This window comes from Rhinolophus sinicus, linkage group LG05 (genome assembly GCF_036562045.2).
Source record: "Rhinolophus sinicus isolate RSC01 linkage group LG05, ASM3656204v1, whole genome shotgun sequence".
NCBI lineage: Eukaryota > Metazoa > Chordata > Mammalia > Chiroptera > Rhinolophidae > Rhinolophus > Rhinolophus sinicus.
The window spans coordinates 13,227,418-13,250,777 of record NC_133755.1 but is presented as its reverse complement, the minus strand read 5'-3'; the positions used below and the strand labels follow the sequence as shown (position 1 = coordinate 13,250,777).

General features: G+C 34.2%; 1 protein-coding gene and 1 long non-coding RNA gene across 3 annotated transcripts in view; both read right to left on the bottom strand.

Moving 5' to 3' along the window:
• Positions 1–335: 335 nt before the first annotated feature.
• The window catches only part of LOC109461063 (uncharacterized), an 89,942-nt gene continuing 66,917 nt past the window's right edge, over positions 336–23,360 (bottom strand). The window contains exon 7 of one of the 2 annotated variants that reach the window (XR_012496267.1): positions 336–2,541. This is a non-coding gene — a long non-coding RNA (uncharacterized LOC109461063). The remainder of the gene's footprint in view (positions 2,542–23,360) is intronic. The other variant, XR_012496268.1, reaches the window with a different exon arrangement.
• Positions 15,627–21,612, bottom strand: TDRD15 (tudor domain containing 15). Its single transcript, XM_019747443.2, is given in 9 exon segments — positions 15,627–15,928; positions 15,931–16,182; positions 16,185–16,262; positions 16,265–16,353; positions 16,355–16,770; positions 16,773–16,850; positions 16,852–16,899; positions 16,902–16,998; positions 17,000–21,612. Coding segments are annotated over 9 exon segments (5,973 nt in total).

The following is a 23,360-nucleotide window of genomic DNA, read 5'->3' as shown; positions in this document are numbered from 1 at the left end:
GCTTTGTGATAATTCTTCAATACTGCACTTTACTTTCATATGTTATCCTTCAGTTTAAAAAGTTCATTAAAGTACTTAATTTTCAGATGGATTAAGACCTAAATGTAAAACTCAGACAATAAAAAGCTTGTAAAAAAAAGATGACATGCAAGGAACCTGGAAAAATCCAATCCATGTTGGAGGGAGACTATTAGATCTGGGAAACTCAGTCCCCAAAACAAAAGATAGACATATTTTATTGCATGAAGAGTTAAGTCTTTCTTATAAAATATTTTTCCATACAAAATATTTGTAAGTTGGATAAGCTAGGGATACCATAGAAAGTGTAAAAGTTAAAATTTAAAAATTCACAGAATTCACAGTGTTAAATATAAAAAGTTCAAATTCTCTAGTAATCAGGAAATTCATACTAATAAATCATTTTATACTCCTCATGCAGGCAAAAATGCTGAAACCAGTATAAAATTTACTAACGTTGAGTAAGGAAATGGTATTCTCATACATGTTTCATAGACATTTTATCTGTTTTTAAAAGCTACATAACAACACACATTAAAATTAAAAATACATTCTTTTACCCAGCAATGTCACTGCTAAAAAGCTATCTCAGACTAACAAAGTCACATATGTGTACTACAGCTATACATTCAAGGTAGCAAAAACCACAAAGATAAATGGCTATCAATAGAGAAAATGCTGAAAATTAAAATACATCCCTACTTTAAAAATTTTTACATTTTACATACATTTAAAAGAATAAATAGAACTATATTACTCACTTTAGATTTCAAAGACATATCTAAATGAGAAAAGCAAAATGCAGAAAATTGTGTATGATCTTATTTTTCTAAAACATAACAAAAATGTGTACATTGTATTTATATGTTTACATAATTATATTCACTCATGCACTGAAATGCATCCACATGAAGAAAATCTAGGTTGTTATCATGACCTACCTTAAGACAGGAGTAGAAGAAGTATATAATGGAAAAATGAGGAAGGTAGGGGAAGCCAAGCAAATGAAGTAAGAGTGCAGGAAAAAGCTATACTTAAGAATGAATGGCATAATTATATTTATTCATTTATATTAAATTACATATGAAATATGTAGATATACATCCTCAAAAAATTGCTATCCTCACTTTAGGTACCTCAAATATCTTTTCCTTTAAAAAGAGTCTTAAAAATTAAGAGAACATATTAGTGGAAAGATGAGTAGAAATAAAGCTAAAAGAAATTTAAAACATATATGACTGAATGCCACTAGATGTCAGTAAAACCCCAAAAAATATAGAAACAAGTGCTAGAAAAATTTGCTCTTTTATCTACAATCTTTACTGCATAAAAATACTCAAATTAAATGTAGTTTACCAGGAATGAAGTTCCTTAAAAGACAGGCTATAACTCGTAATAAAGAGGTTAATATCAACATGTAATTCCCTATTTCCTAAGTCATCTAATTTTTAAAACTCATGAATTATGCCCACTAAAAAGATGATAAACTATTTGGTCAATCGATATGCATTAATCTCCTATCTATTATGTGTAAAACATAGAGGCAAATGGAAAGAATCATTAAATTTATTAAGTTTTTAATAAAATAGAACAAAATGCAAATTAAATGGAATGTTTACAAATAAACCAGTACAAACTAATGTTCAGTGGCACATCAACTATCTAGAACTCAGATACAGCAACATGACTTAGTATGCAAAAACCAAACAAATGAATAAATAAGCCATTAGGCAGCTAAAAATGTGTGTCATAAAATTTTTCACTGAAACTCATAGTTATTACCAAGCCTCTCTACTGTCTACACCAAAAAGCTTGATTCTTATAATATGGTTTTTAAGATATCCAGTTGTTCCAGTTACTACCTCAAAGTTGTATATGAAATACAACTACTTTATTAGGTTCCTGGGTCCTATAGCTTAGTAATTTAGACGTGAATGGCAGGATGGAGTTGGCTTGTCTGTGGGTAATGCCCACAGCCTCAGCAAAGATGACTCAATTGGCTACGGTGTGGAACTGGACAGGAGTCCTTATACATGGCCTCCCAATGTGGCTTAGATTTCCTCACAGCTTGGATATGGTAGCTGGAATTTGCATTATGATCAAGGGCACCAGGTACAAGTGTGTCAGAAAATAAGGTGAAAGATGCATCACTGTTTATGACCCAGCTTTATAGGGTCACATGATGTCACTTTTACCCTATGCTTTAGTCAAAGCAGCCACAAGCTGCCCAAGTCCACCAGATCTCTAGATGGGGAATGGTAAGGTCACATAGAATAAGAGCATGTGAGATGAGAAATCACTGTGGCAATCACTGGATAATACAATGTAACATAGTCTGCGCTCCAGCCATAACAATTCACATTCCCATTATGTGGAATACACTACCCCCTCCCCAAGATCTCCAAAGTCTCAATCCATCATGGCATCAGGACCGTCTCAGACCTCATCCTCTAAATCAGGTCCAAGTGTAGATTTGGCTCCCCAAAAGTGGTTTCTCAAGTAGAGTCCTCTTGATTTGAAGATCTATGAAATAAAGTGTCACATTAGCCCACAGGCATCCAACATACAATCGTGGGACAAGCACACTTCACATGTTCTCTCATTCCAAAAACCAGGAGAACCAGGAGACACAGAGTAATCACTTAGAAATCTCCAAAGCCCGAATCTTCACTTCATTAGCTACGTTTTCAACTTTCCATATTATGGCAGTAGCAGTTTAGCTAAATTTCCTTTATTATATTTAACAAAGGTCTCCATTCTTCTTTCCTCCAGGTTCCAACATTTTCCCTAACTTCCTCAAGGCCCTCACTGATAGCCTCCTTCAGGCCTGTCAGGTTTCCTCTCTTCAAGGTCCTTCCAGTTTCTGCCCACTGCTCTCGGTCCAAAAATTATGTAAGCATCTCACTTCTAGTACCAAAATCTGCTCCAGTTATTATTTACATATAACAACTTATTCCAAAACCTAGTGATAAAAATGATATTACGATGCTCACAGATTCTGAAGCAGAAATTCAGACAGGGTACAGCAGGTTGGCTTGTCTCTGTTCTACAGTGTCTGGGCCTCATCTAGCGATACTCAAATAGTCATTGGCTGGAATTATAAAAAAAAGTACCTAACATGGCCTCTCCACGTGGCGTGGTTTCCTCACAGCATGGCAACATCAGGGTAATTGGTCTTACATGGCAACTCAGCATTAAGCACAAGCATTGCAGTGAACAAGTTAGAGGTGTATAAACTTATATGACCCAGCCTTGGGAGTCACACAGTATCACTACTCTATACTGTTTGAAGAAGAGAATGAGGACAGGAGACAGTGTTGCGGCCATTTGGGGAAATTAAATCATCTACATCAGTTTATCAAGAAAAAATGGTGAAGAAAACCAAAGTGCTTCTGTCAACAATAATGACAGGAGGAAGAACTAATGGCTGCAACATACGTACATATTTCTCTCAGCTGAAATAGATCTGCCCTTAAATTTGATCTTGATAGGATCCAAGTGATCCATTAGCAATTTCACTGCCTACCAGAACAAAAATTAAAAATCTTAAGAGGAAGATAGCATAACCCAAAGATACTACAATATATATCCACATTGTCTACCATGTAATAAAAAAAAAGGAAAGAAGCAAGAGAAAGTGATCGATAACCAAGAAAATGATTAGTTAAAGCAAACATTTATTCATGATAAAAACTCTCAATAAACAGAATAGAAAGGAACTTCCCTCAGTGTGATTAAGGGTTAAAACACCTACACAAACATCATACTCAATGATGAGAAACAGAAGGTCTTTCCCCTAAAATAGACACCACTTTTTTTCAACATTGCATTGGAGGTGCTAAGTACTGCCATCTGGCAAGAAAAAAAAAAGGCATATAAATTAAAAAGGGAGGACTAAAATTTTACTTATTTGCATATGACAATCTTATAATGCAGAAAATCCAAAAGAACACACATATGCGGGCGCACACACGTACACACAATTAGAACTAATGAACAAGTACAGCAAGGTCACAGGACATAAGATCAAAAATCAAAATGAAATGTATTCCTATAAATGGCCAATGAACAACTGGAAAATGAAAAAAAAAACCACAGTATCTTTCATAATAGAATCAACAGAAAAAAATATTTAGAATATGAAAAGTTGTTCAAAACTCGTGCACTAAAAATTACATACACTGCTAAGGGAAATTAAAGATCAACAAAAGAGAAATAGTCCCTGTTCATGGATCAAAAGAGTCAGTCTGTTAGAGATAGCAACTCTCTGCAAATTAATATTGATTCAACCAACTGCTATAAAAATTCAAGCTGGCTTTTTTGGTAGATATTTACAAAATGATCCTTAAATTCTTATCAAAAGGTAAGGAGCCCAAAAGAGCCAAAACAATTTTGGAAAAAAAAAAAAATATGAGGGATGCACTTTATGACTACAAAAACACTCCAAAGCTATAGTAATCAAAACAGTGAAGTAGTGGTATGAGGCTAGTCACATAGATCAAAGAAATGGAATTAAGGGTCCACAAATAAATCGTTACATTTTTGGTCAACTGATTTTGACAAATGTTCCACGACAACTCAGTAGACAAAGAATAGTCTTTTTTTAGTAAATGGTGCTGTAAAAACTGAAATCTACCTGCTAAAAAATGAAGTTAGATGCCAACTCACATCATATATAAAAATTAACTCAAAGTGCATCAAAGATTTAAATATAAGAGCTAAAATTATAAAACTTTCAGGGAAAAAAACCTGTGCAAATATTTATGAACTTGAATTAGGTAATGATTTCTTGTATTTGAAAAATATAAAGCAAATGCAACAAAAGAAAAAATATATACACTTAACTCCACCAAAATTAAAAACATTTGCACTTCAAAAGGACATCAAGAAAGGGAAAAGATAACCCACAGAGTGGGGGATAATATTTGTAAACCATATATAGGATAAGGGGCTTGTAGTCAGAATATATAAAAAACTACTGCTACTCAACAATAAAAAAGAGAAAAACTAATTTAAACCGTGAAAAAATGTGAACATTTTTATTCAAAGAAAATACACAAATGACTAAAAAGCATATGAAAAATGTTCCATGTCACTAATAGTCATTAGTCAAATGCAAATTAAAACCAGAGGATAGTATTTCACACCCACTAGAATGGCAAAAATAAAAATGGCAGATAATAAGAAGTATTTACAAGGACATAGAAAATCAGGAACACTTACATACGGCCAGTAGGAATGTAAAAATAGTGTGGTCACTTTGGAAAACAGTTTGTTAATTCTTTAAATGTTAAACATGCATTTACCTATGACTCCGTAATTCCACTGTTGGGTATGATTCCAAGAGAAATGAACCCATAGATTCACATAAAGGCTTGTACACATATGTTTTTAGCAGCATTAATCATAATAGCCAAACTTAGAAACAACCAAAATGTAATACAGTTGACTCTGTAACAACACAGGTTTGAACTGCACGAGTCCACTTATACGCAGATATTTTTCAATTGGCGCACCTAGTTCAATGGACTGCAGTTCAACTGACCCACTGTAATTCAAACCCTCATTGTTCAAGGGTCAACTGGCAGTTGTACACGGCTGACTTAAGTTATATGCAGATTTTCAACTACATAGGCAGTTGGTACTGCTAACCCACACGTTGTTCACAGGTCAACTATATATTCACACAATAAAATTCAGCAATAAAAAAGAATGAACTACTGATAGATGTTATGACATGGATGAACCTCAAAAACATTTCGCTCAAAGAAGCCAGACACAACAAACCATATATTGTATGATTCCATTTCCATAAAATGTCCGTAAAAGGTAAGCTATACGGACAAAAATTAGTGTTGGCTTGAAGGCAGGGAGTAGAGGTGGGAAAGGACATGGGGATTAACAGTAAATGTAAAGCAGAAATTATATTGGGTGATAAAAATGTAAAAGTTATTTATGGTGATGGTTACACAACTTGTTAAAATTACCAAAATATTACTGTACACTTGAAAAGGGTATATTATATGATATGAAAATATGCCATGACAAAGTTATTTTTTTAAATAATGGCAAAAAAATTCACAGAAAAATAAAAGCTGAGAACATTCGTTGTTATTAGAATCAAACTAATAATAAAGGGATATTGAAAAACATAATAATGAAACACTTCAACATTTATGGGACGCAGCTGAAGAATGCTTAACAGTAAGTTTACAGCATTAAACACTTCTATTACAAAAAAGAAAAACTTTAAAAAAGTAATGTCTCCACCTCAAGAACCTAGAAAAAAGAAAATTAAATCAAACACAGAGTGAGACAAGGAAAGAAATAATAAAATCAAAGCAGACATAATGAAATAGGAAATTGAAAAATAGGGAAAAAAATAATAAAACTCCTTTGAAAAGATCAATAACACAAATCATTAGTGTGACCAAGAAGAAAGAAATTAGAGAGGATTCTCAGAAGATGGTGTAGTAGGAAGCACCAGGAATCCATCTCCTTACCTAAATTCAATTGCACTGATACCAAATCTGATAGAACTGTTTTGGAACCCTAGAGTCTACTGAATGCTAGCAACTGCCAAAGAAAGACTTGGTGGTGAATTATTGATGAAACGTGGTTAAGTGCAGTCAATATCAGCTCTTAGCACAGTAGTGGCTACCCATCTTCCACCTCCCTCCCTCCTGGTGGCAAGCCCTGTGCATTTCCTGGAGCAACTTGCATGCAGCTCTCAGGAGCTTATTGCTAAGGTGGGTAATAAGTACTTCCCTGTTTCCCTGAAAATAAGACCTAGCCGGACAATCAGCTCTAATGCATCTTTTGGAGCAAAAATTCATATAAGACAGGGTATATGTTATATTATATTATATTATATTATATTATATTATATTATATTATATTATATTATATTATATTATATTATATTACATTATATTACATTACATTATATTACATAAAACCGGGTCTTAGGGTAAAATAAGACCGGGTCTTATATTAATTTTTGCTCCAAAAGACGCATTAGAGCTGATTATTCAGCTAGGTATTATTTTCAGGAAAACAAGGTATGTCCACCAAATATCAGGGATCTGTGCTTTGATCACTTATTACAGTTTCAAATCATGGAGGTGCACACACAGAAGTGGGAAGCCATTGTTATTAGGTTGGTGCAAAAGTAATTGTGGTTTTAAAGGTTAAAAAAATTGCAAAACTCGCAATTACTTTTGCACCAACCTAATACGAGCTCCCCCCACCCCCAGCTGAAGTGTCCTCTAAATTTAAATGGCTAGAGCTTTTATTTTCTTTTATTCCCTTGTCACCTTTCTCTTTTTCTCCTTTTGGGAACCAAACATTTAAGGACTAGGGCCTTCAGAAGCAACCACATATAGAAGGGAATTTAAAAAGTCCCTGTGCATGCCCACTATATATGCAGGCTCAGAAAAGGCATTACATTTATACCCCAGAGTAGTCCCTTACACAGAGACAGCAGAAACCCTGGGCAAGGGTGAGAATCTGATTTTCAGTTGCCATGTTAAAAGGTTCAAATGTCCAGTTTTCAATTTAAAAAATTGCAAAGTATACAAAGAAGCAAGAAAACATGACCCATTCAAAGAAAAATAAATAAATCAACAGAAACCACCTCTGAGAAAGACCAGATGGTGGACCTAATAGACAAAGACTTTAAAACAAGTGTCTTAAAGATGCTAAAAGAATTAAAGGAAAATGTGGAGAAAATCATGTATGAACAAAATGGAAACAACAGATGAAAAATAGAAAGTCACACCAATTAAAATTCTGGAGCTGAAAAGTATAACAGCTGAAATGAAAATTTTACTAGAGGGATTTGAAAGCACATTTGAGCAAGCAGATAAACGAATTAGTGAAACTGACTACAGGACAATTGAAATTATCAAATCTAAGGAACAGAAAGAAAAAAGACTGAAAAAAGTGAACAGAGCCTAAGGAATCTGTGGGACATCATCAAGACCACAAGCATACACACTGTGGGAGTCTCAGAAGAGAAAAATTATTTGAAGTAATTGCCAAAACTTCAAATTTTAGGCAACACATGAATATAAACATCCAAGAAGCTCAACACTCCAAGTAAGATGAACCCCAAGAAACCCACCATGAGGCACACTGTAATCAAACTGTCAAAAGACAAAGAGAGAATCTTGAAAGTAGCAAGAGAGAAGCAACTCATCACATACAAGATATAAGATTATCAGCAGATTTTTTATCAGAAATCTTGGAAGCCAGAAAGTAGTGGTTTTGATATATTCAAAGTGCTGCAAGGAAGGAAAAAAGAAAAACTGTTAACAAGAATCCTATACCTAGCTATACTGTCCTTGAAAAGTAAGGGAGAAATTGAAAAAACATTCCCAGATAAAAATTGAAGGAGTCTGTTACTAAACCTGTCCTGTAAAAAATGCTACAGAGAATCCTTCAGGCTGAGATGAAAGGACACTAGATAATAACTTGAAGCCATATGAAAAACTAAAGATCTCAATAACAGTAAATACATGAAAAAGTATAAAATCTAGTGTTGTTCTAACTTTGGTTTGTAACTTTGCTTTTTGTATTCTACAGGTTTACTGCATTTAATAAAACAATAATTAATCTAAAAGCTAGTATGTTAACTTTGGTTCGCAAATCCACTTTTTTTCTGCATGATTTGAAGACTAGTATATAAAATCACAATCTATTACTCTATGTTACTGGACATAAACAACAGTATTTCTGGAAATTATTTCCTAACCTCAAAAACAATGACAACAATATCAACATATTCAATATACATGTACATGGATGGATCTTGAAAATATCATGGTAAGTGAAATAAGTCAAGATGGAAAGAGCTGAGAAGCATATTACTTCACTCATATATGGAATATAAAACAAAAAGTAACAAATGAACAAGACAAACAAACAAAAACTCATAGACACAGACAACAGTATAGTGGTCACCAGAGGGAAAGGGGGTGGGGGAAGTTGGAAAAGGGTAAAGGGGGTCAAATATATGGCAATGGAAGGAGATTTGACTTTGGGTGGTAAACACACAATGCAATATACAGATGATGCTATTGTAGAATTGTACACTTGAAACCTATATATAATTTTATTAACCGATGTCACTCCAATAAATTTAATATAATATATATATATATATACACACACACACAAATAATAAAACTGATTGTCCCTAGCTACCTTATGAAATTTCTAAGTTTTCCCAAATATTCTTTAAGTCACCAACTCTCTAGTTCTTTAAAATTATTTGTCTTACACTGACTTTTAAGTATACTTGTATAATTTTGGTTTTATCTTTACACCAACACAATACTCATAATTTGCTCAATGTTTACTTGTAATATTAATTCCAATTCACAGGTAAATGCACTGACAAAATATCTAACCCCCTCCAACTAGAAAGCAGTGTTCTTGAATATCCACAGCTAACAACCAAAAACATAAAACCAAATTAAAAATAGATATAACTACAAAAAATTGAAAAAAGAAAAATACAATGGTATGAGCTAAAGAGAGGGAAGGATGGGGATTAAGTCTGACTTCTATATCCTTTTAATAAATGTCAGTCCTATAAACACCTATATTTTCCAGGAAATATGGTTATATAGCATTAATTCTCCATGTATTTTCCATGATTACAATTATAACTCTACAAAGTAGCAACCGAAACAAATACATTTAGTTAGGAAAGACACCTGAAAAATATCAGAAGGTAATGGTAAAATTATATCTAATGACTGTGAAACCACATGCAAAGTTTACCGAATTAAATGTTTTCTAGATATAGTTAACTCTTGAACAAGTTGGGGGTTAGGTGTGCTGACCTTGCGCTGCAACTTTTGACTCCCCCGAAACTTAAACTACAGTCCCTCATTATCCACCGGGGATTGGTTCCAGGACCACCACAAATGCCACAATCCACGGATGCTCAAATCTCTCATATACAGTGGCGTACAATGCATACATTGTTGTAACTATACATGAACTTCATTTCTTTGGCATGCATTCTGCTTAATCCAAGCCAGCTTGGTTTAGACAGACAGAACTATAACTCACTTGAATTCTTTCCCCAGATCCTCCTACCTGTACTTATACGCTACGTCCATCCTAATCATTAAGCCCTTAGGACATCGGGTTCTGGTCAACACCAAATTCACTTGAGAATAAAGTTTCAGGTCTATCAGCCATGACTAGGGGTACAATAACTAAATCTCAAACCATGGGTAAAGGTTTAATACAAGAAATCTAATACCTTGGCCCCAGTTACATTTCAGCTCTGGACTCATGAGCCGAACAGTCCCACGGACCAGATCCTCCGGAAACCAGGGGCTGGAACAATGCTCGGACTGACATTAGGACCTGATCAACTCTCCCTGCCTTAGCCCCCACCAATCACAGAGCCCCCAGCCCTAGCGCGCATGATGAGTGATTTCCCTGATACTACAGTATATAGCCACGAGAGGCCATGGGGGAGCCAGTTTTCTGAGAGCACTGGCTCACCTGTGTCTCCTGACTTGGCGCCAATTCCTTAAATAAACCTTTACTTTCTTTGCTGCAAACTCCTGCTCATGTTTTGTTTGGCTTGGATGCACACAAGCAAGAGGACCCTCTGAGTCTACGGTAACACCACCGCATTCGTGGATTCCCAACCTCAGATCAAAAACACTGTTTCCAATTCGAGATTGGTTGAATCCAAGGATGCGAAACCCAAGGATCCCGAGGGTTAACTATATTTGTTGGAAAAAAATCCACGTGTAAGCTGACCTGCACAGTTCCAACCTGTGTTGTTCAAGGGTCAACTATACTTTAGGGATGAGCCACATTTCCTAAGCAAGTTTTTTTCAAATCAAATCATCACAATTCCTGGTCACATAAAATTTCTGTAGCATTCCAATCATTATCTCCTGGGGAAATAATGTCAACAATCTAGATTCCTTCAATGTGCTTTAATATTAAAGGTTGCCCTATGCTTACCACTTTTATTATGTATCTGGAACATCTAAAACAAAACAGTAATTACTGGGTATCCTATGTATCGTTTGTTGCCAAACAGATGCATAAACGATCTGAGCTTTCAACTCCCTCTCCTGAAAAACAAGCAAAAATTTATGAGTATGATGTACTATAATTTTCAGAGCATTGTATGTTTCCTTAAGAATTACTCAAGACTTTATTTTGAAAAGTCCTACTATAAACAGAATTTCTTTTTACTTAATTCCTAGAAGTCACAATATAAAAAATAAAGAAAGAATATGGCACAAGTTATACATACACTAAAACACATACTCGTACATATAATTATACATATACTATAATTAAAACATTTTTTCTTAAACAATTAGTAATATGTGTCCACTTTGGAAAATACATATAACCCATTCTAGTCTTTATTTAAAACTGCATGTATAATTTTCCTTATTCATAAATCCTATCTTCAAAATAGAAATTTAAGCATTAATCTATTACACTGTAAATGTGTATATGTGTATATAAGAATACACTGTCCTAAATATTTCAATTTCTTACAGAGCAGCATGAGAAATCTAAGTTAGTATTTCAAAAAATATTTTCAAAAGAAATGTAGTTGCTTTTATATAATGATTATTACTATTACTAACAATGAGCATTTGTTATGTCCAGGTACCAGTGATATGCTTTACATGTTTTAACTTATTTAAATCCTCAATACCAGCCTTTGGAGTAGTTATTATGATCTACATTTTACCGATGAAGAAACTGAGGCACAGAGAGGTTAAAAAGCTTTTACTACCATGCTAGATTCAATGCAACCGATTCATAAATCCATATCCATTACTATCCTTGTATTTTCAGAATTCATTCTGGCATTTTGCATGACTGTCAGCCATTGGATACCCTTTGGATATCTAGATATTACCTCAAATTTACAATGTCAGATAAAATTCTTCTCTATGCCATTCCAGATTTCCTTCAAGGTTGACTTCTAATTAAATAAGCAATTACAGAAAGGTAGTACATATGTACATGCAGCACTGCCTCTTTACCAAAAACTGACCAGACATAGTTGTACTCTTTTGAAAAGGTGGCTATATTCTCTACTTCCCATAAGTATTTATTCAAGGACTTCCAGACAAGTGACCAATTAACCAACAACAACAACCGCAAAACGTCCTAAAAAAAAGACCAGTAACTTATTTTGGAAAAAACAGCCTGCAAATAAAAACAATTACCTTAAATAATTAAATATCGATATGTTATAGTAGGCTGAAATTATTGTAAAGTTGAGCCAATTTTTCTATTTGTAAGGGTACAACTTCTGTAATTAAAACAATACCTGTGCAAGATAAGATAAATGCATTATTCTTCTAGGCCATTTCTAACACAATGACATTTTTTACTATTATATTTATTCTGAAGAAAAGCACAGAATTACTGTGACTCTATATGTATAGTATGGACTCCAAATACAGGGACAGAGCCTAAGAGTTTTCACACATAAAGTCCAGAATTATTTTCTCTCACAAAATAATTCAGAAAGTTATCCGCAAAACTCCCTGGAACAGGGGTTCTCAACCTTGGCGTTACATCACCTGGGGAGTTTAAAATTTAATGGTGAGGCAACAGCCTGACCAATTAAAATAGAATATAAAAGTGAGACCCTGGCATCAGAATTTGTAAGTTCCCTTTCTTAATTCCAATGCAAAGCCTACGTTGAAAAGCACTGTTGGTAGAGCCTCTTTTCTAAAATTGTTAATAGGCAAGGCAGTTTCAAGTACTGGTGTCTTCAACCAAGAAGTGCTACAAACCATTTTGCCCAACACTCAGAGCACTTGCAGGCAGTAACAGTAGCCAACAGCAGTGGTTACTACAGCCCTTGGATGAGTAAGAGGGGTGGGAGGGTAGGCAGTATTCAAGGTAATTAAACCAGTTTTTTGATGTTTTCTTATTTTATTTTTTAAACGATGTCTACAGCCAAGTATATTGGCTCATTTCTAGTCCACAAAACCATGTTACTTATACTTGTCTCAAAGTTATGATTTTTCCTTAAATGGAACTTCCAAAAAAATTTCAGAAGTATAATTTAATGTTCGGTTCTCTAACTGCTTTTGCAACAGCTACTGCACTTTAGTTGACTTGGTAATTCACTGTGTGCTAGGAATGAAGGAGGTGGCGTGAAGGTGGGGACCAAAAGCGAGCTTTTTATGGAAAAAATATAAAGGTAGAAATATACACAGGTAAAGAAACAATGTAAGTGCCAAAAAGTATGGGCTGATGGCCAAGAGTTTATAGAAAACTCTTCCTCAAATAATTTAACTACTTTTCAAAAGGGAGTCTAAATAATGAATAAAAGCAGACTTTGGAGTTGGAGACATCTGAGTTGAAAATAACAGTTCCTCAGTTACTAACTTTATATCCATAGGCAGTTTACTGCATTTCCCTGAGCCTCATCCATAAAACAGTCACTTGGGAGTGGGAGGCTTCTTCCCATTCCTGATGTGTCCTTCCATGTGGAAGTATTCATGGGTGAAGTGCTCTCCTAGCATACGGCTCCTCTAGTCCCTTTGCTCCCTTACTCACACACCAGAAGTAGGGGCAGTGGCCCATTTAGAAGAAAACAGATATACGCTAGATTAGCCTCTACTTCTGCCCTCCCTTTCTTTTGGAGATAACTGCTTCAAGCTGTAAGTTTGGGGTAGCCCCCCCCCCATATGAAGAAGCTCTGTCTGCTGATGTGGGTAAGTCTAAATTAATGATTCAGTTCTCTTTTTTTAATTTTTCAATTATAGTTTACATTCAAAGTTATATTAGTTTCAGGTGTGCAGAATAGTGGTTAGACATTTATATAACTTACGATATAATTCCCCCCCCATAAGTCTAGTACCCCCAATACCATATATAGTTATTACAATATCACTGACTATATTCCCTATGTTGCACTTTATAGCCCTGTGATTAATTTGCAACTGCTAATTTGTACTTAATCCCTTAATCTTTTTAACCAAGACCAGTTCCCTTCCCACCTGGCAACTATGAGGTTGTTCTGTATCTATGAATTTCTGCTGTTTGTTCGGTCGTATTTTAGATCCACATGTAAGTGAATTCATATAAAAAAATGAAATTTTACCATTTGTGACAACATGGATGGACCTAGAGGGTATTATGTTAAATGAAATAAGTCAGACAAAGACAAATGATTCAGTACTGATAAACCTATTTGCCAATGGACATATGCCACATTCATCAATACTGTTTTGGGGTTTATTTTAAAAGTGATATTTTGCTCAACAATAGTCTTGCTCCTTGTCTCTCTCTAAAGTGGTTAGAATTCAGTAGAAGAACCTGGATACTAATCATTACACTCCATTTAAACCTTAGTACTAACCACTTTAAAAGAGCTGTCATAAGCTTTAAATGAGATAATACATATAAAACTTTTAGCACAGTACCTGGAACATAGTAAGCATTCTACCATAACAGCTACTAAAATAACAGACTCAAAAAAAAGAAAAGAAAAAGGGCCAATTTTAAAGCGTTTATCAATTCACTATAAAACATGTAAATATGAATTCAAATGTAATACTCTAAGGTACATCAATAAAAACAAGAAACCTCCACTCATTGAAAGAACATAACCTGTTATTAGTTATAACAAGGAATAACATACACATTTCTAAAATCAGAGCAAATATTCTTTAATTTAAGAAGGGAATACTCTTTATAGCCTATAAAATTCTCAGTAATTCTTCCGTACAGAAAATGAAATATACTGTGCATAAGCAAAATCAGACAATATTATAGCACACAAAATATTAAAATTTTATATTTTAGAATAAGTTTGATGTCTAAAAGTTTTAAAAGGAAATATGCTAGTCCATTGAGTCTATAAATTTAACTGCATTAGCAATATGCTACCAGCACATTCAAAAAACCTAAATATATTATTTCATCTGATAAGAAAAATATATAATAGAAAATTGATTCTTCAAAATGAGCCCAGGAAGCTCAGTAACAGTAGCAAGATTTATTATTTTGAGATCTATAGACTATCAGGACTTTTGTGAAACCCTTGAAATTATTTGTAAAATGTCATGCATATACTTGCACATATGGTTAAAATCCTTACACTCTGACTACATTTGCAAAGGTTACCATTCAAAAAAGGTAAAGATAGCGAAGCATCATTTTATCATTCAAATGATCATCACTCTCAATTTATCCATTTATTCACATTTTCTAGTTAAGTTTTCTTGCCAAACAGTATTTTCAATATGGATAATTTTAGTCCAGTATAGCAAATTTGTAAAGAATCAAAAATAGAATCTACTTTTCAAAAATGGCTACTTACCTTTTAAGCGTCGTTCTGATATTTTTTCGTTAACAGGCGGTGCTTTGACTGCTGTTCTCAAGACTATTGTGTTATTTTCCCGTATTCGTTCAGTTGGTAGCTTTTCAAAAATGTTTTCAATGCATTTAACATTATTCTTCACACTATTAGGTACTTCCCAAAATGAAGCTGCCGCACACTTATCAAACGTAGTGGTACTTTGGAGATTATGTTTTCCACTATCAACCTTCTTCCTCAGTGTGAAATTTCTAGAATATCATCTCTTATTAATATGGCTTTTTAAGAGGTTCTCATAGACATCTTTCCTCTTTATAGTTTCCTGCTTTTTTAGCTTCTGTTTCTTAGTGTGTGTACATTTTATATTTTCTCTTTTGTAACAATTTTGATCTGACAACAGGAAAATAGGCTGACTGTAATTTACATTCCTTTTAGTAGATCTAGTAGTAACTGAATCAAGATGATCTGAATCTTTAGAATACATTCCAAGAGCAGATGCAACTAACATATCTGCCAAATTGTTTTTCTCATAAATGACATCTACTTTCAGTTTTGTTTCAAACTATTTTCCCTAAACTGAAAAACTAAGGCTGGTTTACTTAGGCAGTCTTGATAAAAACCTTTGCCTGCTTCACTCCAATGTTTCCCTTTAGCAGGTAAGATACCATACAAGATACAAGGATAACTTAGCTTTGGCAAACTCGAAAGTCCCTCAGGAACAATTTTAAGATTTTTTATAACAGAATAAAGTATGTAAATGGAAAATCCATAGTCAATGAACACAATAAGTAAAGACTGGTCAAAGACTTGAGAATTTCCACTCTATTCCACTGATCTCCCAATTCATATTTGAACAAACAACTAGAACCAGGAATTGTGTGCTCTTGAGGCACTTTTGTAAGTTTTCTGGTAGATCAGAAAGCAACATAAAGAGAGATTTTACTGTGTCAAATAAATTTTCTAACTGAACATTGAAGTCTGATGGCAGAAACAGCAGTGACACTACCAGAGTATTGCCTGCCACTCTGGAGCTGTGCCCAAATAAATGATCTTATTGGACATGATGACATAGGAGTCTTAGATTCCATGTTGAAAATAATGTTTGAAGATCTAAGTCTGTTTTCTTCAACATGAACTATATTTAAATTTAAATATTCCAAAAGGAACAGGCCATCTACCAAAATTCCTGCTTCCTAGGCAGAGTTTAAATATTTCCAAAAAAGGATGTTTATTTTCAAATGAGCACATAAACACACAATGGATTCAAATGGCATGTTACCAAATTTTTCAAACCAAATCCATTTACAAGGCACAGCTTGTCTTGGAATACTTCTGAGCTCACCATTAAGCACCTTAGGGCTACAGTAAAGGCACTACTTCCTATGATCACAGTACTGAGAGAAAAAAAAAAGAAAAAAAGCACTTTCTTATCCATACACTTTTGTCCTACTTTTGATCAATACCACTTCAAAGTTTTTTTTATATTTTGCCAAGCATTCTAAGCCTTTTTCAATATTTTCCATTGATAAAAAAGAGGTGTTTGCTTTACTTCTCTAGTAATTAATATTGTTAAATCTGGTAATTTTTTATTTTTCGATAACTTCACATAAAATGTCCCACTTTTTGAAACAAAGCATTTCAGCCTTTTCAAGTTGTCCAGGTTTTAACTGTTCAAAAGGAATATTAACCAGCTGTTGGTAGGATGATGATCGAAGGATCACAGAACCTTCATATTCATTTGATCTCCCTTTCTTCATTTCATTATCACCAGGGCTCACCTTCTGAAAGACAACCTAAGGCATTTGCAACACTGTTTTCTACAGTTTTGAACATGCTGTCCATTTCAGTAGTTCACTGATGACACATTTTTCATCACAAATTATATTTACTTCCCATTTCTGTCCATGCTTTTTCAAAAATTCACAAGAAACTGTTTTGTTACTTACTCTTGAAGCAAAATAATCCACAGTTTTGCTGTCCCATATCTCATCAGGCACATTCCACTTTACTCCACTAAGAAAAGAATGGATTCCTAGCTTAGGAATAGTTAAGAATTCTCTCTTAAGTTGATACATTTTAGATGTGTTTACTACTGCAGTGTTACCATAGTCAATAAATTCCACTTCAAAAGAATTTCCTGGCAAAATTTTCTTTATAACCGCTCTGTAAATGGCATTGTCAGTAGAGTATTCTGCACCTACAAGATCTCCCACCATCAGTTTAACTGATTTTCTCTCATTCACTCTATATGCTCTTTTTTCATTTAGAGCATCTGCAAGTTGGATGATTATGTTTTCATTCTCGGCAAGCTGAATATGGAAACTTGCTGGATTACTGATATTAGACACATATCCTTTAACTTTGGCATTCAAGTAAATTTTGAGTTGAGGAAGATCTTTGATCTGTGGTCTTGTAAGATTATACAGGTTTTGTGGGGCTGCTTGATTTAATTCTCTGATAAAGGATTGTGACACGATCCTTACTGATTTCTCGCCCACATCATTTTCATCAGGACTGTGTAAAGATCCAGGGACAATTTTCACACCTTTAAGTCCATCACTCAAAGATTTCTTCATTTTGTTTTTGGACACAGGTTCTATTTTATAACAAACCGAAGGCTTCAAAAGTTTGCCACATATACTTTTGGGATTCACTGATTGATCTATTTTGCTTTCAGAATACGTTACTAGACTAGTTTTATTTATCATATTATGGTGATAGTTGCTTTCTATTTTGCCTTTCAAAGAAACAGCAAGTCTCTTCTCATTTATTTTATGACTCTTTTCCACACAGTGTACTTGGTCACAGTTTTTTTTTCCATAATTATGAAGCAACATTCGAATTTTCTGATTTATATGTTGATATCCATCATACAATTCTATACCAAGCTGGCCATCTGACTCCCTGGACAATATTATTGCCCTTAATTGTTTTCCCAAATAATTATCTTCAAACCAGCTATTGATTTCTGCTGGAATATGTACATCTCTAAGATCTGACAAAAAACACTTAATAGCTTGCATAGGTGTAAATAGCAACTCTGGACACTGATCTGAAATAGCCCTCAACATACTTCCTTCTACTAACTGCTTATTTCCAAAGTCCACAAAATAGACCAGAAAGTCAGATAATGAATCTGTTGGCATTGCTAAAGCTCTATAAGAAAGACCATCCTCTACGTACTTAGACAGGCACAATCTCATTTTACTAGAATATTCTGGACAATTTTTGAGGTTACTAATTTCTGTGATTTTTGTTTCTATCATCTCTAGGTCTTTATTATTTCTACTAAGTTGGCAATAAAACTTTTGGGGACTATATATATGAGATATATATATTTCTTCCTCACTTCCAATTTTTACATTAAAGGAGGAATAATAATAACTGTAAAGACTAGCTGAAGATGGAAATGGCTTTGATAATGTACTATATTGTGCAGAACCATGATTAATAAGAAATTCTTTTGCACTAGTAAATGGAGATCGTAAATTCACTAAATTACATAAATTGTTTGGTTGTATAAGAACTAAGGCATAGATGACACAAGTCAATAACCCTTTAGATGAAGAAATAAAATTCCCAAAGTCTCTGCACGCTTCTCTTGTCCAACTTAATAATTTACAACTAATGGGTTCAACTAAATGGTTAAGACTACATCTGAAGGCCTGGCCTTCTAAAAAAAGAAAATGTGGGTTAATAGCACAAAGATCTTTAATAAAAACTCTTTCCTGGTAACCATAATCAACAAATACTACGTCAACTTCTTTTTTAGATGCTTGAGTCAAAATAGCAGCTCTATACCACTTCCCATCTTTGGAATACTTAGCAACACAAGCAATCTGCCCAATCTGATAAGGATCAGAATGAATGCTGTAATAATTCTGAATTTGTTCCATTAGTAATTTTAGGTCTTCTAACTTACATTGAAGCTGGCATGAAAAGTCATTTGGACCACAATAATAAGAACACTTAACTTCAAGAACTGTTCCTGGTTTAAACATATATTCTTTATAAGGCCATGGTGACTCACGTCCCACAGACAAGGTGAAAGGATGTTTTAAATTTGAGAAATTGACAGATGGAGACTTTAATAAAGACAAATTACTTTCTTTTGGCTTATTTGAATGATACTTTTTAGGTTTGGGTCCTGCAAGAAGGGCAGAGAAGACCTTCTTAACTTTGTTTTTAGATTTTAAATTTAATACTGAATATTCACTTGCAGATTTTGGACAACATTCTGGTTCCATTTCCCAATATTCCGCATATCCAGCTTTTACCATAAGAGACACAACATCAATATTTTCTGAGGCTTCAACATTCTGAATATTTACAGTATATTTCTCATCTTTTTTTGCTATAACTTGAAGCAAAACTGCTTTGTTCAAGACAATTTTTTTAAAATAATCAGTTGCTGCCTTCACCCATAAATCTTCAATAGGAAATACATGTGCAAGCGAACAGCACATGGCTAAGGCAGGCAACTCACAAAACTCTGGAAGCAAAATTTTTACATCAAAAAATGGTATAGAATCAGTATTTCCATAATCCAAAAAATAAACATTAATTGTACAATCATTAATTTCAGTGATCATAGCTCTGTAAAAACATCTGTCCTTGCTGTATCTAGCACAACAAAAGAATCCAGGTTCTGGATTTCTTAGAATCAATTCATCATTTTCACACAAATCATAAAGTCTGTTTATATTTTTCATTATATCTTGAAATTCCTTGTGATGCTCCTTGGTGCGTACCCAGAAATTGTATGGGTTTAATACATATGCTATTAAAACTATGTAGGCTGTCTCTATCTCCATTTCTACAGTTTTAATAGGAAAACCTACTTTTAAAGTATCTTTTTTATTTAGAGAGTCTATCAACTGTTTAGTATTTCCAATAAAACTCTCAACTGCAAAACTGTTTGCATCAGAAGCACTAGTCTCTCTCAACATAGCAGATGTTTTTAAATCAGACACTGGACAAAGTACTTGTGTGCCCACAGTCTTCAACAGACACTTAGAATTCACTGTAGACTCTTGAGTTTGTAATGTTACATAATACAAATGCTCATCCTTATTGAACCTATCAATGTGTGCATATACTATTTGTCCTAACAAAGCTTGCTTAAATATACTCAGTTGAAGTTTTCTTGCATCTTCATCTGGACTATGTAAATATGTCAGAGAACACGGAAATGAAAATAGTGGTACTAAAATAAAATCCTGTTTAAGTTTCTTCACATGAATTGAGGGTACAGACTCACTACTGCCATAATCCATAAACCAAATTTTCACTTGATTATTGGGCAAGAGCTTCTGAAGGATTCCTCTATGCCACTGTCCACTTCTCCTTTTGGCAACACAAAGTAGTCCAAAATTATCATACGTAGGACTACTTTCTTGACTGATAATATCATAATGCAAATTCATACACACTGTCAAGTTTTCTAACTCTGGAATCCATTGAATTACTTGACAATAAAATTTGCTTGGACTCAATGCAGAGGATACCTTTACACTTTCAATACTACCTATTGACAAAGATGGCTGCAAACTATCCAGAACATGTTGGATATCTTGTAAAGTATCATTATTACTTACTGATACTTCAGGTTTCTTATGGTGTAACAAATCGGGCATTTGTCGTGGGAATTCTTTTAACATTTCCACAATAAGACAAAATGAATCTCCATCAATAAGTCTTCCTAACTGTAATTCAAGAACCTGGGATATAATTTTTGGCACTTCAAGAAGAATCATTTGAAAAGGCAAAATAGCTTGTACACAACCTTTCGTTTGTAGTCCTACTAATGACTTGAAATAATTCAATGCCTTAGGAGACCATTTTTCCCCAACTGGTAGTATGTTGGCAAAAATACCAATTACTACACGTGGTGGTAGTTCAAATAAGTTGCCACAGGCTGAAGCAACCTGCGTACTATCAACTCTTAGTTTTTCTCCACGATCTATGAGGAGTACTGTATAGAGTTCATTTTTCTTTTCCAAAACTCTTCCTCTCTGCCATTCTCCAGATACTCTTTCTTCTACCAAACAAAATTCATCAATGTCCACATTATTTTTTAATTTTGGTATATACTGTATTTCCTGCTGCAGTATGTGGTAGTCAAACTCACATTCAATATTATTTTTGCCTTGAAATTTCACCAGAATGTCCTTGGGAAGACATTCTATATGTGATATTGTCAGATCCACATCTGAAAATGTTGGTAATAGAGATGCAGAGTCCATTTTCTAAAAAGTAAGTAAGTACTAATTAGCTTCTGCACAGACAACTGTCAAAATTAAATGAAATTAGCCTTATATAAATTCGGTATGCAAACAAAAACCTTAAAAATAATTCTATGCCTGTATTTATCAAATTGAACATGGCAATAAAAGTTAAATACACTGGACAAGGTGGAGAGATAAACAAAATGCATCTAACTGTTCATTGCCTTTCCACTTTCAAAAAATTCTACTGAAATAACCAAGAGAACATAATAAATAGGGAGAATATGTGTGTGTGTGTGTGTGTGTATATATATATATATACATATATATATATATATGTATGTATATATATGTGTGTGTGTGTGTGTATTCACTGTAAAACAAAGAACAATATTTATTTTCAAGAAACTAACAAATTTCTACTAGACATCAGACAATGTGGTGTAACAGAAGGAAGCCAAAAAAAGCCCACTGGTGACCTCCTTCTCCTCCTGTGAGAAAACTACTTTCTCTCATTGTAGACTTTTTCCAACAACCCATAACTCAGAGGGGTGAGTGCTATAAGCAAGGGCAAATGAAGAACCAGCAGGGGACACACTGTTTCCACTCCCCACTCTGTGTCAATTAGCAATATTTGGACCCTATCAGCTTCATTACACAACCCCAAGATTCTTCCTTCATCAAGAGCAGCAGGTTGAGTCCTGGACAGCACTAAGGAAAGCCAGTCATTGAAAGACCCTGAGAGAGGTTAGGTACATCCAGGCCTATCATTGGCATGGCTGGCCACAAAAAGTATGGAGAGAAGAAAAGGAGAATAGCACAGAGGCAAAAATCTCTACTGTATAGCTCTGCTGATTTTCTCTAGATTACTAGGAGTTTTAAACATACTGAGGAAACAGCAAAGAATTGTGTTTCAAAGGTCTGATTCCTGTGGTCAAAAAGGTCAAAAGCGAATAATGCATTTTTATATGGCTAAGTAGTTATTAAGATACCACAACTGAGATTAGGAAGAACTACATACAAAGAAGAAAGTTAAAACTGAATGGGGCAAGTTAACACAAAATAAAGATAAATGGAGTAGAAGAAAATTTTGAGAGAATACCCCAAAATTCAGAGGAAAAGAATGAAAAGATGAAAGAGCATGGAGGACAGGAATATAAAATCTTATCAAAGCATAAATGTTATTTCAGAGATAAAACAACAGAACAGGAGACCTCTCTCAGACTTAATACCCAACTCCACAAACTGAACTAGGCAACTAGAGAAAGAGGTTTAGGAACATCTGGGTACTATGGTTTTTATTTCACCCTTGAATTTGGTATGCTAATCATCATAGTCTGATCTACAGAGATTCCATGCTCTGCTTACTTGATCCTGGATTCTCTAAGAATAAAATCAATGGGGAACACAGTCAAGACTTTCATTAGAAGAAACCAAAATATTTCAGGACAAGAAGGGCCTTCTTCAAGTCACAGGCCTTTACTCAATTTCCAGACATTAGCCAGTTTATAAACCTCTAATTCCTCACATGAATAAAGACCAGGTCCTCTTTAAAAAGGATCCCATGCTAGATTATACCAAGAACATTCTTTTTGGCATTCGCCCAAAGGGTCATGTGACCATCCACCTGAGTAAATGGGAAAAGCAAAAAAAATAAACGGATTAGTCCTCCAGGAACCACATCACGCTTTTTAAGAATAGAAAGCAGATGTAGGCTGAAAGGGTCTTCCTTTAAATGAAGGTGGTATATGCAATCTAAGCCAAAG